General features: G+C 40.2%; 1 protein-coding gene across 1 annotated transcript in view; it reads left to right on the top strand.

Moving 5' to 3' along the window:
- Window positions 1-1,381: 1,381 nt before the first annotated feature.
- Window positions 1,382-17,854, top strand: part of TERF1 (telomeric repeat binding factor 1) — a gene marked incomplete at both ends in the record, with an annotated part of 28,088 nt that continues 11,615 nt past the window's right edge. Inside the window, 6 exons of the mRNA XM_080694761.1 lie at window positions 1,382-1,673; window positions 4,645-4,740; window positions 10,638-10,759; window positions 12,260-12,346; window positions 13,777-13,926; window positions 15,413-15,525. Of these exons, the coding sequence (XP_080550887.1) occupies window positions 1,382-1,673; window positions 4,645-4,740; window positions 10,638-10,759; window positions 12,260-12,346; window positions 13,777-13,926; window positions 15,413-15,525 (860 nt within the window). The remainder of the gene's footprint in view (window positions 1,674-4,644; window positions 4,741-10,637; window positions 10,760-12,259; window positions 12,347-13,776; window positions 13,927-15,412; window positions 15,526-17,854) is intronic.

Genomic DNA, 17,854 nt, shown 5'->3' with positions numbered 1-17,854 from the left:
ATTCCCAGTACTTGGGAGGCTGAGACATGCTGGAGGATTGCAGGTTCAAGGCCAGCCTAAGCCATTAGCAAGACCCTGTTTCCAAATAAGAAATAAAATAGGGCTGGACGTAGTGGCGCATGCTTGTAATTCCAGCATTTGGGAGGCTGAGACAGGATTTAAGGACAGCCTCGGCTACTACTTAGTGAGGCTCTTTGCGACTCGGTGAGACCCTGTTTCAAAATAAAGAATTAAAAATAGGGCTGGGGGTGTAGCTCAGAGGTAGAATGCCCCTGGGTTCCATCCCCAGTACCGCAAAATAGATAAATAAATTAATTAAATTAAATTAAATTAAATTTTTTAAAAGGAAGAAGGAAAGGAGAAAGAAAATAGAGGTGTATAGAGGTGTAGCCTGGAGATAGAAGGTCCCTGGGTTCTATTCTCAGGCTCGTGTGCTCTCTTTCTCGCTCGCTCTCTCTCTCTCTCTCTCTCTCTCTCTCTCTCACACACACACACACACACACACACACACACACACACACACACACGAAAAAGAAAAAAAAAATGATACTGGGGATTGAACCGAGGGGCCTTTTACCTCCAGGGTCCACCCGGTAAATTGTTGAGGCTGGCCACAAAACCTACAATCTCCTTGTCTCAGCTTCCCAAGTAGTGCAGCGTCCGGCTAAGGTTGTATTTTGTTTATTTATTTATTTATTTATTTATTTATTTATTTATTTATTTATTTATTTATTTATGGTGGTACTGGGGGGGTGGAACCCAGAAGATTTCTACCTCCGAGCTATACTCTCAGACCTATTCTACCTCTGAGCTATCTCTCAGACCTATTTTTTATATTTTATTTGGAAACAGTCTCACTAAGTTGCCGAAAGCCTAAGTAGCTGAGGCTGGCTTCGAACCTGTGCACTCCTGTCTCAGGATTACAAGCGTGTGCCACCACGCCCTGCTAAGGTTGTATTTTTAAAGCAGCCCTCCACTTCCTCACCGGCCTCTCAGCCCTATTTTTTATTTTGAAACAGGGTCTCACTAAGTGGTAGAGGGCCTAAGTAGCTGAGGCTTGCCGGGACCTGTGGTTCCCCTGTCTCAGCCTCCCAAATACTGGGATTACAGGCGTGCGCCACCACGCCCGGCTAACGCAGCCCCAGCTAGTCTCTTGAGTTTCCCGGGACCCCCAAACCCAAGACTCAAACTGGCAGGAATTCAGAGTGCAGAGCGGGACGGAACCGGCCAATCAAAAGCCAGGTTGGAACCGCTGGCCCCTTCCCGTGTTGTGATTGGCTGTCTGGCTGCCCGCCGGCGGAAGCGCTCTGGGTAGCCCCGTTCCGCGCGAGCCAATCGGCGCTCGGCGCTCGGAGAGCCGCAACCGCGCGAGCGATTGAACATGGCGGAGGCCGCCTCGGTCGGGGCGCCGAGCCCGCGGGGCTGTGCGGACGGGAAGGCCGCGGACTCGCTGCTGCACGAGGGGCGCGAGAGGGCGGCAGACGACGAGGAGCAGTTTGGGTGCCAGGAGCTGCTCGAGTGCCCGCCGCAGCTCGCGGAGGACGCGGGCCTGGTGGCCGAGGCCGAGGCCGTGGCCGCCGGCTGGATGCTCGACTTCCTCTGCCTCTCGCTCTGCCGGGCCTTCCGGGATGGCCGCTCCGAGGACTTCCACCGCACCCGCGACAGCGCGGAAGGTGAGGGCGCGCCGCCGCCGCCGCGGGCCTCCGCTTCTCACTTTTTGTTTTGCTCTTCCGAAAAGTGAAAGCAACACCGCCGGCTAGGGTTGACACGGAGAGTCATGAGTGGAAGTGTGTAAAGTTGCGCCCCACCCGCTGCCCCGTTCGTTTCGTCTCTTTTGTCGCTTTTATTTGTTGTTTTTCTACGCAGGGGTTTCTGTCGTGGTATTTATTCAGCAGCCACTGTAGTCTCCAGCAGCCTCGAGTAATCACGCTCTTTTACGTTAATTTGTGACCTGTTTAAGCCTCCTTTGGGCTACTTTCGGAGCGTCGTTCTCAGAGTAAAAATAAGTGACCAAGGAATCTGCCTGGACAGCCTGTGAGTGATGGACAGAGACTCTTAAGCGAGGCATAAGGCTAGCTTATGTTATTTTGAAAGGTAACAGATAGCCTGGTACTTAGGAGTTGCCAGTAAATTAATACAAAATTCTCAGCAGGCCATATTGACCTATATGCATTCACAGTAATCTCCTGAATTAGGAAAATAATCTTGGTTTATAGAAAATACTAAGGGTAGGTTAAAAGGAGTGTTCATTCCCATGCCCAAAAATCCATTTCAAATGCCTTTCCTCTGTATATTACACAGAACACTGAACCCATGAATAATTAACATTAATTAGAAAATTACAATTAACCATGATTAACCTTATTAAAAAGTGGTTTTTTTTTTTTTTAGTCAGAGCATGATGGCACACACTTGTAACCTCTGTTACTCTGAGAGGTTGAGGCAGGAGGATTGCAAGTTTAAGGTCAACCTGGGCAATTTAGTAAGACAGATATAGGCTCAGTGGTAGAGCTATATCCTCACACACAAAGTTGTCCTTTCATAGTAGGCTAGAATGATCTATGCGGTAATGTATTAGAATTTGAAGCCGGGCATGGTGGCGCACGCTTGTAATCCCCGCGCTTGGGAGGCAGAGACAGGAGGATCGAGCAGGTTCCAAGGCAGCCACGTGCGCTGGCTTAGGAGACCCTGTTTCCAAATAAAAATGTAAAAATAGGTCTGGGAGTGTAGCCCCGAGGTAGAAGGGCTTCCAGGAATCCCAGTACCACCCAAAGGGGGAAAAAAAGAATTTGAAATATCACTGTAAACTTCTTGTACAGATTGTGTTAGCTTTTGCCTTTATAATACCTGAGATAACCAACTTATAAAGAAAAGGTTTGTTTTGATGAAGTTTTGAAAGCTTCAGTCCCTGGTTGATAGGCCCCTGGGGATAAACCCAGGGACATTCTACCTACAAATTACACCCCTAGCCTCATTTTTTATGCTGAAACTTACTAGGTTGTAGACGGCCTATGTTGTTGAACCTGTGATTCTCCAGTCTCAGCTACCCACATACTGCAAATTACAGGCAAGCACCACCATTCCCTGCTTATTTTTTGTTTTTTGAAACAGGATCTCTAGGTTGCTGAGAGTTTTGCTAATTCGTTTAGGCTGAACTCACCTGTGATCCTCCTGGCTCAACCTCCCAAATTCTGAGATTACAGGTGTGCACCATTCTGCCCTGCTAACAGGCCCCTTATTTGGGGGTCTTTGATTAGGCATCATGGTATGGAGCATGCGGCACAGCATAACCACTCACTCACCTTAAGGTAATATACCAGTACTCTTCAGAAGTGCTCTTTATAACCACATAAACTATCAGTCTTCCAGCACGGTGACTGCCTAGCCAGGCAGCACGTTCCTGTAAATCCCAGTACTTGGGAGGCTGGGACAGGATTGCTGGTCAAGGCCAGCCTCAGTAATTTAAGAGACCTTAATTAAAAAAAAAAAAATTCAAAAGGGTTGGGGATGTGACCCAGGTTGTAAAATGTCCTTGGATTCAATCCTGAGTACCTAAAAAGAGAGAGGTAACATGGTGACTAAATGTAATATATCATATGGATGGGATCCTGCAACAAAAAAGGACTATTTTTTTCATAATTTCATAATTTAAAAACTTAAAACATAGTTTATTTAAATTGTGTGAGAGTAGCACTTGGTGGTGCATACTTGTAATCCTAGTATTTGGGAGGCTGAGACAGGGGGATCTGGGTTTGTGGCCAGCCTCAGCTACTTAGTGATTCCCTCTGCAACTTAGACCCTGCTTCAAAATAAAGGCTAGAAATAGGGTTGGAGGTATAGCTTGTAGATAGAGTGCCCCTGGGTTTGATCCTCAGCATACATACCTAAAGTGTGTGTGTGTGTGTGTGTGTGTGTGTGTGTGTGTGTGTGTGTGTGTGTGTGTGTATTTTCTAGGCTGAGGCAGGAGGATTGCTTGCCAAGTTCACCTTAGTCAACTTAGACTATCTCAAAATTAAGTTGCTTAGGAAAACTCAGCAACTTGGCGAGACCCTATTAAAAAAAAATAAAAAATATGTGTATATCTGTGAGCTGAGCAGACTCATTTAACTGAAGCCATGACAGAAGTAATGTATTTCTCATAATATGAAGAGTTTCATGGTATAAAATAAGTTTCCAACTAGCGATTTGACACATTTTAACAATATAGTTACAAACTTTTTTGTTATAGTGTTACTTGTGAAATAATATAAAATAGTTATATTTTGTAAGAAACCATTCATTCAAACGCTATTCTTTTTTATTCTAATTTTTTAAAAGTTGACTAAGTAGCCAGGCATGGTGGCGCCTGCTTAGGAGGCAGAGACAGGAGGATCGCGCAGGTTCGAAGCCAGCCGTGCTGGCTTAAGAGACCCTGTTTCCAAATAAAAAAAATATAAAATAGGTCTGGGAGTGTAGCCCAGAGGTAGAAGGGTTTCCAGGAACCCCAGTACCACCAAAAAAAAAAAAGTTAAAAGTTGACTAAGTAGAACTTACAGATCTAAATTTCTGGTAATTTTTTTGAGATGCTTGTAACCTATTAACAAACTACATAGCGACACTACCAGATTGTTTGTTTTTATTTTAATACACTTTTTTCTTTTCCAGCTATTATTCATGGACTATCTAGTCTTACTGCTGATCAATTGAAAACTATATACATATGCCAGTTTTTGACAAGAGTTGCAGAAGGAAAATCCCTTGGTAAGTATGTTTTTATCTTATATTAGAGGTATTTTAATCTTTGCCTAAATATGAAGGGATGAGAAGAAACAACTGGAAGCTTTATTCCTTGCCCTTTTTTTGAGAGTTTGCCTACATGTATCTGGTACATTTTTTGTGTATATACATGCATATCTAACTCAAGAAAAAGATAGTCTCTTGTCTTAGAGCAGTGGTTCTCAAACTTTAGCCTGCTTCATAATTAATTACAGGACTTTTTTTTTTTTTGTACTAGGGGTTGAACCCAGAGACAAACTACCTTCCAGCTATACCCTCAGTCCTTTTTATTTCTTACTTTGAAACAGGATCTCACAAGTTGCTGAGTGTCTCACTAAACTGCCCAGGATGGCCTTGACTTTGTGATCCTCCAGTCTCGGCCTCCTAAGTACTGGGGTTATAGGCATGAGCCACCATGCTAGGCTTCTTAAAGGACTTCTTAAATACAGAGTGCTGAGTCTTTCTGTCTCATGAGTTTAATGTTCTGTATGATAGGTATGGAGCCCTGGAATTTACATTCCTAATTAAGTTCCCAGATGATTCTGATGCTGCATTGGGAGAGTTAAACTGCATGAACTCTTGGAGATTTTACTTTGTTTCCTTGTGGTGCTGAGGAATGAACCCAGGAGTCTTATACCAACCTACACCCCCAGTCATTTTTACTTTTTATTTTTTGAAACAGGGTTTCACTAGGTTGCTGAGAATCTCACTAAGCTGCTGAGGCTGATCTGGAACCTCCAGCCCTCTTATCTCAGCCTTTCTGGGTTTACAGGTATACACTACCTTGCCTAGCTGAGATTTTACTTTAAATTTTTTTATATAATAATATTGTAATGATACTAGCCACTGTTTTTACTGGCAACTTTGATATTTGAAATCTTTTATTTGAATTTGATGTTGGTACTTATTTATACAAGGAAATGTGGCTTATTTGTATAATCTCTCCTCCATTTCCATAGTTCATTTTAGGTTGTAATAGGGAGATATAGTTGCGTTTATTAATAATGGCTATTGAAACAGGGTCATTTAAAGGGCCATTTCATGCAAGTTAACTTTTGTTGGTATTTACAACTTAATAAATGCTTTCCCAGCAATCTTGGATGGTGGTCAGTACTTACATGTCACTGTTTATTAATAAACATGTATAACATAAAATTTCAAAATAGCTGGACGTGGTGACACACACTTGTAATTGCAGTACTTGGGAGGCTGAGACCAGGAGGCTTGCAGGTTTTAGGGCAGACTCAGCAACCTAGTGAGACCCTGCTTCCAAACAAAAAATAAGAAGAGGTTGGGTATATAGCTCATAAGTAGAATGTCCCTGGGTTCAGTCCTCAGTATCACATTCACATACACAAAAACAAAAGATAGGTATAGGTATTGAATTTTTTGAAAGAAAGCAAATGAAGAATAAGGAAAGATTAAAGACTAGGCTTTTTCTTTTTTTGGTGATACTGAAGATTGAATCCAGGGGCATTCTACCTTTGAGCTACTCCAGCCCATTTTACTTTTTATTTTTGAAGTGAGATCTTCCCAAGTTGCTGAAACTGTCCTTGAATCTATGATCTTTCTCTTTTAGCCTCCCAGGTTACTGAAGATTACAGGTATATGCTACCACGGCCAGCTATAAAAGGATGAGTATCTATTTAGGAACTAAGGATTGAACCCAGGTGCATCCTACCTCTGAGCTATACCCTCAGCCCTATTTTTATTTTTGATGAGAGTTTTACTACTTGCTAAGGCTGTCTTTGATCCTGCAATCCTCCTGTCTCAGCCTTCCAAGTACTAGGATTACAGAATTGCACCCCACACCTGGCAGGATGTGTATTTAAATTGTCTTTAGTATCCTCATTTGTTGTATAGTTGTTGTGGAATCCTAACTGTGCTAGTAACTATAGGGGGTTGGAGGAGTATTTCTAGTAAGTGGCTAGGGTTTGAGGAAAATATAAAATACTAAGGAGGCATAAAATGATAAGAGATATCTAGTCTTTTAGCTGGAGTAAGGAAAGCATTCTGTAAAGTCAGTTTATGTTTTGCCTAGAAGAGTTGCTATAGTTTGTAAGAAAGAAGATATTAAATGGTAGTCTAAATTCTAGCAACTCCAACTCCAGAGACTGAGACAAGAGAATGGCAAGTTTGAGGCTAGCCTCAGAAATCTGGCAAGACTCTATCTCAACATAAAAAAAAAAAAAAAAAAAAAAAATAGAGCCGGGCATGGTGGCGCACACTTGCAATCCCAGCATTTGGGAGGCTGAGACAGGAGAATCATGGTTTGTGGCCAGCCACAGCTACTTGGTGAGGCCTTTTGCAATTCAGTGAGACCCTGTTTCAAAATAATAAACAATAGGGCTGGGGTGTAGCTTGGAGATAGAATGCCCCTGGGTTCCATCCCCAGTGCTGCAAACAAAAAACAAAAAGAAACCAGGGGTGTAACTTAATGGTAGAGTATCCCTGGGTTTAATCACCAGTGTTGCAAAACAAAACAAAAGAACCCAAGATAGGTTAGACAAAAGAAATATAGTAACATTGTTTAGAAAAATAAACTTGTTCAACCTGGATAGCTCTCTGTTTCTTCATGCTTATCTTCCTGAACTTGGTCCCCATCCCAGCTTCTTAAGATTCTCCTGTCTCAGTTTCCTAAGTACTAGGATTATAGGTGTGCACCACCATACCTGGCTGTGTGTCTATGTCTGTCTGTCTGTCTCTTTCTGTCTGTGTGGTACTGGAAAATGAATTCAGAGGCATTCTACCTCTGAACTACACCCCCAGCCCTATTTTTTTATTCTTTATTTTTGAAACAAGGTCTCACGGAATTGTAGAGGGCCACACTAAGGAGCTGAGGCTAACTGAAAACCCGCCATCCTCCTGTCTCAGCTTTCCAAATATTGGTATTTTAAGTATGCACTACCATGCCTGGCATTTTGTTTGGAAACAGGGTCTCCAATAGGTTGCTGAGGCTAGTCTCCAACTTGTGATCCTCCTGTCTCAGCCTCCCAAGCACTGATATTACAGGCATGTGCCACCATGTCCAGATGACCTTCCTGCTCAGTGAAAGCCAAAACTACTCTTCCTTAGGACCTTGTACCTTTTTTTTTTTTTTTGCAGTACTGCATATAGAATCCAGCAGGGACATCCTACCTCTGAGCTACAGCACTATTTTTTATTCTTTTTATTTTGAAATGGGATCTCACTAATTTGCAGAGGGCCTCATTAAGTAGCTGAAGCTGGCTACGAACCTGGATCCTTCTGTCTCAGCCTCCCAAGTACTGGTGATACAAGCATGAGCCACCATGCCTGGCTTCCTCTGGAATACTTTTTCTTTGGCAGTACTGGGGATGGAACCCAGGGGCATTCTACCTCTGAGCTCTACCCCCAGCCCTATTTTTTATTCTTTTTTATTCTTTTTTTTTGGGGGGGGGTGGCACTGGGGTTCCTGGAAGCCCTTCTACCTCTGGGCTACACTCCCAGACCTATTTTATACTTTTTTATTTTTGGAAACAGGGTCTCTTAAGCCAGCGAGGCTGGCTTCGAACCTGCGCGATCCTCCTATCTCCGCCTCCCAAGTGCGGGGATTACAAGCCTGCGCCACCACGCCCAGCGCTTATTCTTTATTTTAAAACAGGGTTGCACTGAGTTGCAAAGGGCCTCACTAAGTGTAACGTTGAAGTTGAGTTGGGGTCACAAAGGAAGCAAAAACCAGCCAAGTTATTGTGTGAGACCAGGCCTCTTTAATTGGTACTTTGGGTGAGGTCTGCTGACCGTGGAGGAAGAGACCAATGACCGGTCAGCAGAGTCACCATGAGCAGAGAGGAAATGAGGGTGTTTATATAGCCGGGGTCTTGGGGTGGAGGCTAGCAGCATGGGAATGATAGTCCTCTCACAGTATCTGGAGTCTGCATCATAATGTCTGGAGTCTTGGGACATCTCTGCTTCTGGCTTCCCGGGGTTTGGCCTCCTTTTCTGTGAGTGGGGGACAACTTAGGGGTTCCCTAAGTAGCTGAGGCTGTCCGGGAACTGTGATCCTCCTGTCTCAGCCTCCCAAATGCTGGGATTACAAGCATGTACCACTATGCCCAGCTTCTCTGGAATACTTTTTTCATTCAGATCTTATGTGATTGATCCTTTTGCTTTTTTTTTTTTTTTTTTTTTGTACTGGGGATTGAACTCAGGAGCATTTTACCTCTAAGCTACACCTCCAGCTCCATTTTATTATTAACTTGAAATAGAGTCTCACTGCTTGCTGAAGCTATTCTCAAACCTCAGATCTTCCTGTCTTAGCCTCTGAATAACGGATTGCAAGGGTGCATCACTATGCTCAGCTTGCAGTTTTGCTAGTCTTGGCTCCAGTATCAGTTTCTCAGAGAGACCTCCTGAAACTGCCCTATCTAAAAGAGCTTTCTCTTCCTCTACTAGTCTTGATTACCAGAGCTCTATTTCTTCTACCCTTACTATTCTGAAATTGTATTATTAGCTAATGTATTGCTTATCTCTCCTTTAACTTGTAAGCATCATAAGAATAGATACTTTGTCTTACTCCTTGAGATCTGTTTTTAGATGAGTCTGTATGTATGTATAGTGATTAGTAAATTTTTATCAAATGAATAGTAGATTATAAGCATAAGACATTAGGAAGACATACGTAGTAAAGGTTCTTGAGTGGGTTGTTTGTGTGTGTGCGCGTGCGCGCACGTGGGGTACTGGGGATGGAACTCAGGGGCCTTCTACCTCTAGGCTACACTCTCAGACCTATTTTATACTTTATTTGGAAACAGGGTCTCACTAAGTTGCTAAGTGCCTCACTAAGTAGCTGAGGCTGGCTTCAAACAGCCTCCCAAGCGCTGGGATTACAAGTGTGCTCCACCACGCCTGGCTTATGAGTTTGTAATTTGCCAAGTAGTCACAAGCGATTGTGAGTCTTTGTTCAGTATAACCTGGTCAAAATGCAGTCTTAGGGTGCTGGGCGTGGTGGCGCACGTTTGTAATCCCTGCGGTTGGGAGGCGGAGACAGGAGGATCGCGCAGGTTCGAAGCCAGCCACGCTGGCGTAAGAGACACTGTTTCCATATAAAAATATAAAATAGGTCTGGGAGTGTAGCCTGGAGGTAGAAGGGTTTCCAGGAAACCCAGGACCACCAAAAAAAAAAAAAAATAATTCAGTTTTAGGAAAGTTTAATAGCAGTTAAGCTAATATTAAATAATCCCCAGGATCCTATGAGATAGTATTTATTGTCACCATTTTTTAGGTAAGAAAACAGACTATCTTGAGGTTTGTTATAGTATAGGTTTATATGAACCATTTAAAAATTCTGTTGCTTTGATACCTTATGTAAAATACAGTTTTATTTTAGGCTGGGGGTGTAGCTTAAGGTAAAACTCTTGCTTAGTATGCACAAGGTTCTGGATTCAATCCTTAGTACCATAAAAAAAAATTTGTGTTAGAGAAAATTTCAAATGTTTTATAATAATCAGGGGTCATCTCTCCCAGTTTTAATGTTGATCTTAGTGAGCAAATTAACTAGAAAATCACTTCCCTAGCCAGGCATGGTGGCACATGATTGTAATCTCAATACTTGGGAGGCTGAGAGGGAGAATTGTAGGTTCAAGGACAGCTTTAGCAAGTAGTAAGACTTTCATCAACCTATTTTCATAATGAAATTCAAGTAGGGCTGGGGGTGTTGCTTAGAGGTAGACTGTCCCTGGGCTCCGTCTCCAGGAGAAGGGAGAGAGGGAGGGAGGGAAAGAAGGAAAGACTGATTGGTATATATGAGAATTGTGTAGTGCCTGGCACATATTATATACTCAATATTTAAAGGAATGAATTAATAGAAAACTGACTAAGGTTCAACTTAGCTTCCTAAGTTGTTTTTGTTCTTTTTTGAAAAGATGCACAGTTTGAAACTGATGAACGAATTACACCCTTGGAATCAGCCCTGATGATTTGGGCTTCAATAGAAAAAGAGCATGACAAACTTCATGAAGAAATACAGAATTTAATTAAAATTCAGGTATGAGTTTTACTGTATGTTTAGCTATCCTTTTGGTAGAAAATTAAAATATATAACATCTAAAATAAAAGAAGAGGAACCTAATAGAAGTTAGGCGGTAACCCAGAGTAAAATTTAGTAAAATCTTATTTATCCTAATGATCAAAGACATTATCTACCTCCTCTCTCACTTCCCTTTCACTCAAAATTAATATTAGGTGGGTTCTAAGTATACCTTGTTTAGCTTCTTATTTATTAATGTCTACTTTTTTTGGTACTGCAGATTGAACTCAGAGGCATTCTAACTCCAAGCTACACCCCCAGCCCGATTTTATTTCTTACTTGGAAATAGGGTCTCCCAAAGTTGCTTAACCTTTCCAAGTTGCTGAGGCTGGCTGTGAACCTGCAATTCTTGTCTCAGCCTCCCAAGAATTACACGTGCATGTCACTGTCCTTGGCTTAATGCCTACTTTTAATTTGGTCTCATATAGAGATAGAATGCTGAGTACTTATTGTAAATACACATAGGACCAGTGAAGATTTTTCACGTCATTCTTTTTCTTTTCAAGTTATACTTTTTCTTTTTTTGGTACTGGGGATTGAACTCAAAGGCATTATACTTTCAGACTATACTCCCAGCTTGACTTTTTTATTTATTTGGAAAAAAGTGCTCACTAGGTTACTGAGAGCCTCACTAGGTTGGCTTTGAACCTGTGATCCTCCTTTCTACGTCTCCCAAGCACTGGAATTACAATTTTGCACCACATACCCACTTTCAGTCATATGTATTTTTGATAAATTATTATATAACTTATTAAATTTTTAGCTGGGTGTGTTACACATAATTTGTTAATTCCAGCATTTGGGAGGCTGAGATAGGTGATCGTGGTTTGTAGACAACCTCAGCTACTACTTAGGCCCTTTGCAACTCAGTAAAATCCTGTTTCAAAATAAGGAATAAAAAATAGAGCAGGGAGTGTAGCTCAGAGGTTGAATGCCCCTGGGTTCCATCCCTTGACCCACATACAAAAAATTTTATTTTAGTACTAGTATCACATCAGGGGTATTCCATCTCTGAGCTACACCCCCAGCTCTTTTATGGCTTTTATTTGGAATCAGGGTTTTGCTAAGTTGCTGAAAATGGCCTATTTATTTATTTATTTATTTATTGGTGGTACTGGTGTTCTTGGTCCTTCTACCTCCGGGCTACACTCCTAGACCTTTTTTATTTGGAAACAGGGTTTCTTAAGCCAGTGCGGCTGGCTTCAAACCTGCGCAATCCTTCTGTTTCTGCCTCCCAAGCATGGGGATTACAAGCGTGTGCCACCACGCCCAGCTAAAAATGGCCTTTATGATCCTCCTGTCTCAGCCTCTCAGGTACTAGAATTGCAGGCCTGTGCTATTGTACCTGCCTTTTATAAAATTTTTAAGTATTTCAGACTTACCTGAATTACTTTAATAATTAAACAATTACTAGATATTTTAAAAAGCAGTCTAAGATATGTTTTTATTTTTTTTAAGGCTATAGCTGTTTGTATGGAAAATGGCAGTTTTAAGGAAGCTGAAGAAGTCTTTGAAAGAATATTTGGTGACTCAGATTCTCACACGGTAATTGTTTAGATTAAAACCATAGAATTTTAAGAGTTGTTCATACAGAATGAGGAAAACTAAAAAACAAATTGAGCAAAGAAATGCTTCATCTAACCAAGCATATAAAAAAATCTCCACTATCATTTAAAAAAATTAATTGATAAAAGAATTATTGAGTTTTAATTCTCATTAAATCTTTGAAATCTGGATTTTATATGCATAGTATGCTTAAATTCAAACTAGCCACATTTGAAGGGCTCAGCAGCCAAGTGTGGCCAGTGGCTGCCATATTGGGCAGCACAGATGTTGAAAAGACATAACTTCTTATTTTCTGGTTTCCTGTGTGATCATTAGTAGTTTATGTGTAACGTCAAGATCAGTAGATCCTGGCTTTTTAATATTAAAAACAATGTTATTGGAGTAAATTAACATTCAAAGAAAGAAAAGATTATAGTATACATTTTTTGGTGAACTTTCTTCTTTGTTCTTTTTTGTGATAGTAGAGGTTGAACTTAAGGCCATTCTACCTCTTAGCTACACCTTCTAACCTTTTTATATTTTGAGACAGGGTCTCACTAAGTTATTCCTGGTTCGTGCTGGTCTCAAACCTGTGATCCTCCTGTGTCAGCTTCCCAAGTACTGTGACTACAGGTTTGCACCATTACACCTAGCTTTTATCGAACTTTTCATTAAATGTGGCATGCCTCTATAATAGTAAGTATGTCAGTAAATATATCATTAGATGTGATTTCACAAAAGAAACACATTTGGGTTGGAAGAATCTCATGGTTACCTTCAATACCTAGTACCACCAAAAAAATTAAAAAAATAACTACTACAAATATCATATTAACATAGGTGATTGTCATAAACATAGAAATTACAGCAAGTTTCAGAAGAATATACATGATATGACACCATTTGTATAAAGTTAAATGCTGCTAAATGAAACTTATTTATGGATATACACATATGTACTTCAAGTTAAAAGGAATTTATGAGAATGGTAAATTCAAAATTCAAGATAATAGTTATAGGTAAGAAGAGGGAATGGGATGCAGTTTGATGCAGTAAACAAGCTTAAACCATATTTTATTTTTAAGTTGGATAATGAACAACCAAGTTCATAATATATATATATCCCCGCGCTTGACACTGGGGATTGAACCCAGGGCCTTAGACATCAGGCAATTAGTCTACCACTGTGCTGCATCCCCAGCCTTGTAATATTCTTTTTTTCTGCTTATTTGTGTCTGAAATATTACTCAAAAACAGAACTGGAGGGAAGTACTAAAGAGAGAAAAAAATCAGTGCAACATTTAAAACAGAATTTAACTCATGTCTTGGAGTTTATAATGTTATTCTTTTCAATTAAATAATATATAATAAAATTACTTGTGTTGGAAAATTTGTGGCTTACATTAATATCTTTTTTCTATTTTTCTTAGCCTTTAGAAAGGAAATTGCTTATGATAATCACTCAGAAAGATGTATTCCACTCTTTTTTTCAACACTTTAGCTACAACCACATGATGGATAAAATTAAGAGTTATGTGAATTGTGTCCTAAATGAAAAGGCATCAACTTTTCTAATGAAGGTATGCTATTATTTTAGAGAGCCTAACAGTAAACATATGAGAAGTTCTTATGATAAAGGAAAATATTTGAAATAGCCTTAAAAACCAGTGAATTTTGAATGGTGATTTGGTAAAGAATGGTAAATTTAGTGACCCTAGTTAAAACGTTTTAATGGATGATCTTTATGACATTCCTGCAAGTTCAGAATAAGAACTGGGAAATGTTTGTACAGAAGTGTTGAAGGAACTCACAGAATAAGAAACAAAAACAGACTTTTACTTTAAGTGAATTTGTTTTTTATTTGTGATGCTGGAGACTGAACTCAGGCATTCTACTAAGTAAATTTTAAACAAGATTTTAAACTTTGGGGGGGGGTGGGATAAATCTGGATTCATTAGGGCCTTTTGCTGTGTGTGTTTTGCAGTGCTGGAAATTAAGTCCAGGGCCTTACATACTTATAAGTAAGTGCACTACCACTGAGCCATACCGCCTTCCATTTTAGACTTTTTTTGGGGGGTGGTACTGGGGTTCCTGGAAGCCTTTCTACCTCCGGGCCACACTCCCAGACCTATTTTATACTTTTTTATTTTTGGAAACAAGGTCTCTTAAGCCAGCGCAGCTGGCTTAGAACCTGCACGATCCCCGGCTTTTGCAGTACTGGAGATGGAACCTAGGGGCATTCTACCTCTGAGCTATACCCCCAGCCCTATTTTATTCTTTATTTTGAAACAGGGTTTCAACTAAGTCATGGTGGGACTCACTAAGTAGCTGAGGCTGTCCAGGGATCTGCAATCCTCATGTCTCAGCCTCCCAGGTACTGGGGTTACAAGTGTGTACCACCATGCCCAACTAGATATTTTTCTTTTCTTTCTTTTCTTTTTTCTTTTTTTTTTTTTTTTTTTTTTTTTCAGTACTGGAGATTGAGCCTAGGGCATTCTACCTCAGAGCTACAACCAAGCCCTGTTTATTTTTATTCTTTATTTTGGAACAGGGTCTCACTAAGTTGCAGAGGGAAGGCTTCACTAAGTAGCTGAGGTTGGCCATGAACCCGGATCTTCCTATCTTAGTCCCACAAGTACTGGGATTATAAGCATGTGCCACTGTGCTTGGCTCCAGCTAGACATTTTTAAAAATAACATTTTCAAGAAGTTTTAATATGTTATACTGGAACATCTTGATAATTTGTAGGAATTGTGTTTCAAAATAATCTGGAATTAAATTTCTTTAAGGTAACCATTTGTCTTAAAATTAAAGAGCATTGTGCTTAGTAAATATATTTTCAAGAAAAACTCCTACATAGTGCTTATAAACTAAGCAGATGGCTACATTATCTGCCAGCATTATGTTTATTGATGAAAATAACCACATGGTATCCATTATTAGCCTGTGAATAGATACTTTGCCTATGATTATCAAAATCAAAAGGGTTAATTTAATGTCACTTGTTTGAAATTGCTTAATGCATTCTTTTCTCTCCCTTCCCTCTACACATAACCTTTATTTAAGGCAGCAGCAAAAGTAGTGGAAAGTGAAAAGGGAAGGACAATAACTTCTCAAGATAAGCCTAATAGTAATGATATTGAAGTAGAAACTGAAGCCCATTTGGATAGCAGAAAAGGGTTTGTAAATTTTTTTTTTTTTGTCTTGTGAACTGTCTTTACATAGTCATAATTATTACTAAAAAATAATTACTGAGTACTAGGTGTATTATACTATTAAAATTTGGAATTTTTTTGGGTGTGGGTGTGGGTGTGGTACTGGGGATGGAACCCAGGGGCATTGTACCTCTGAGTTACACCCCCAGCCCTATTTTTTAGTCCTTTTATTTTTGAAACAGGGTCTTCTCACTGAGTTGCAAAGTACCTCGCTAAGTAGCTGAGGCTGTCCACGAACCGCGATCCTTGAGTCGAATGCTGGGATTAAAAGCATGAGCTACTATGCCCAGCAAAATTTGGATATTTGAAGTACTATATAGTTATTTCATAAATTTTGCAAAATTATATATTCTAAGTAAAAATAGGGAGTGAGAAAATACTATAATTTAAATAACATGGGTAATTTTATTTACTATTCTCAGAGAAGCATGGATAGGAGACAAGGATGAAGCTGGAAAAGGCAATCATTTATGCCCCTTAGTATTGCCCAGATCCCACATGTCTTTATTTTGTGATTCATTATGTAATAAGTTCTAGTATTTTAAAATAATGTTTGTAGCCAGGCATGATGGCATATGCCTAGAATTCCTGAGGCCAGTGTATAGTAACTTTTCAAGAGTGTGTGTGTGTGTGTGTGTGTTTTACTGGGGATGAAACCCAGGGATATTCTACCTCTGAGCTACACCCCCAGCCTGTTTTTTTTATTCTTTATTTTGAAACAGGGTCTCACTAAGTTGGGGAAGGCCTCACTATGTAGCTGAGGCTGGCCGAGAACCCGGATTCTCCTGTCTCCGCTTCCGAAATACTAGGATTACAAGCATATGCCACCATGCGCAGCTTCAAGAGCCTGTTAAATAGTTCAGAGGTAGAATACTCCCCAGGTTCTATCTCTAGTAAACCTCCCTCCTACACACACACAAACTGAAATACAGCTTGACAATAGAAAGCTATTATCTTTATGAAAAGTTTCTTTAACAATCTTACAAATTTTTTCTTTTTTTAAAAGTGGTGATGACAGTCTGCAGTAACTAAACTTCGGGATATATAGTATCTTGAGGTGAAGTAAATTGGAGTTTTTCTTTGTCTTTAAAATCTTTGATTGAAGCAATCAATTCATGCAGACTTTTATTTTAGGGTTCTACTTATTTGCACTCAAGACCCTGACTTGTCTTGCAATTTTGTTTTATGTTTATTATTTTTTTGTGTGTATGTACTAGGAATTGAACCCAGGGGCATTCTACCTCTCAGCTCTACTCCCAGCCCTATTTTTTATTCTTTATTTTGAAGCAGGACCTTTATTTTGCAAAGGACCTCATTAAATAGCTGAAGCTGTCCAGGAACCATGATCCTCCTGTCTGAGCCTCCCAAATGCTGAGATAACAAGTATGAGCCACTATGCCCGACTTATTCTTTAATTTTTGAAACAGGGTCTCACTAAGTAGCTGAGTCTGGCTGAGATTAAAAGCAAGTACTGAGATTAAAAGCACCGCCATGCCTGGCTTGTCTTGGGATTTTATACTGTAGAGTCCAGCTTCTGAGATTCTGGGTTGTTTCATGTTATTTCTACAAGCCATTATTGGAATGACATCTAGGGAGTACTTAAGCTTAAAGCACATATTTAATTAACTCTTACTCTAAAGCTGGGCATAATGGCGCACGCTTATAATCCCAGTGCTTGAGAGGTTAAGACAGGAGAATCTGTGTTTGAGAACAGCCTCAACTACTTATGCCTTCCAAAAGTCAGTGAGACCCTGTTTCAAAATAAAGACTAAAAATAGGTCTGGGGGTTTAGCTTGGATGTAGAATGCACCTGGGTTCAATCCCAAGTATCCCCCAAAATAATAAATAAATAAACTCTTTTTCTGTCATAGAAGCAAAAGTATGATGCTGGGTCAGGAAGGGAATAGGGATTGCATTTGTGATGAATGCCCCAGATTCCAGTTTTTGAAATTATTTCAAAAACTGTTTTTGATCTACTAGAAATGCTGTAACTAGCAATATAACATGTCTAGAGAGCTGATTGTCTGCATGAATGATTTCAGAAACAAGTAAGTGGAATGTTGAGTTGTTACCATGGAGGGATGGGTGGCTAATTTGGTGTGGAAGAGATTGGTAGAGCAATCTCTTCAATTGGTAGGAATTGAGAAGCCAGGATATTATATGGCTTGCCGTGCAAACACAAATGATTCATAATTGCCACACCTAGGTGAAAGAAGGATCTGTGAGTGATGAGAAGTGATTCGAAGCATAGTTAGTGGCTGTGAAGAATGAGAGAAGGTAATACATCTCAGTA

This window comes from Muscardinus avellanarius, assembly GCF_963383645.1.
Source record: "Muscardinus avellanarius genome assembly, chromosome: 4".
NCBI classification, from domain to species: Eukaryota; Metazoa; Chordata; class Mammalia; order Rodentia; family Gliridae; genus Muscardinus; species Muscardinus avellanarius.
Note: the sequence above shows the minus strand (reverse complement) of the source record. Positions and strands in the feature narration are given on the sequence as shown.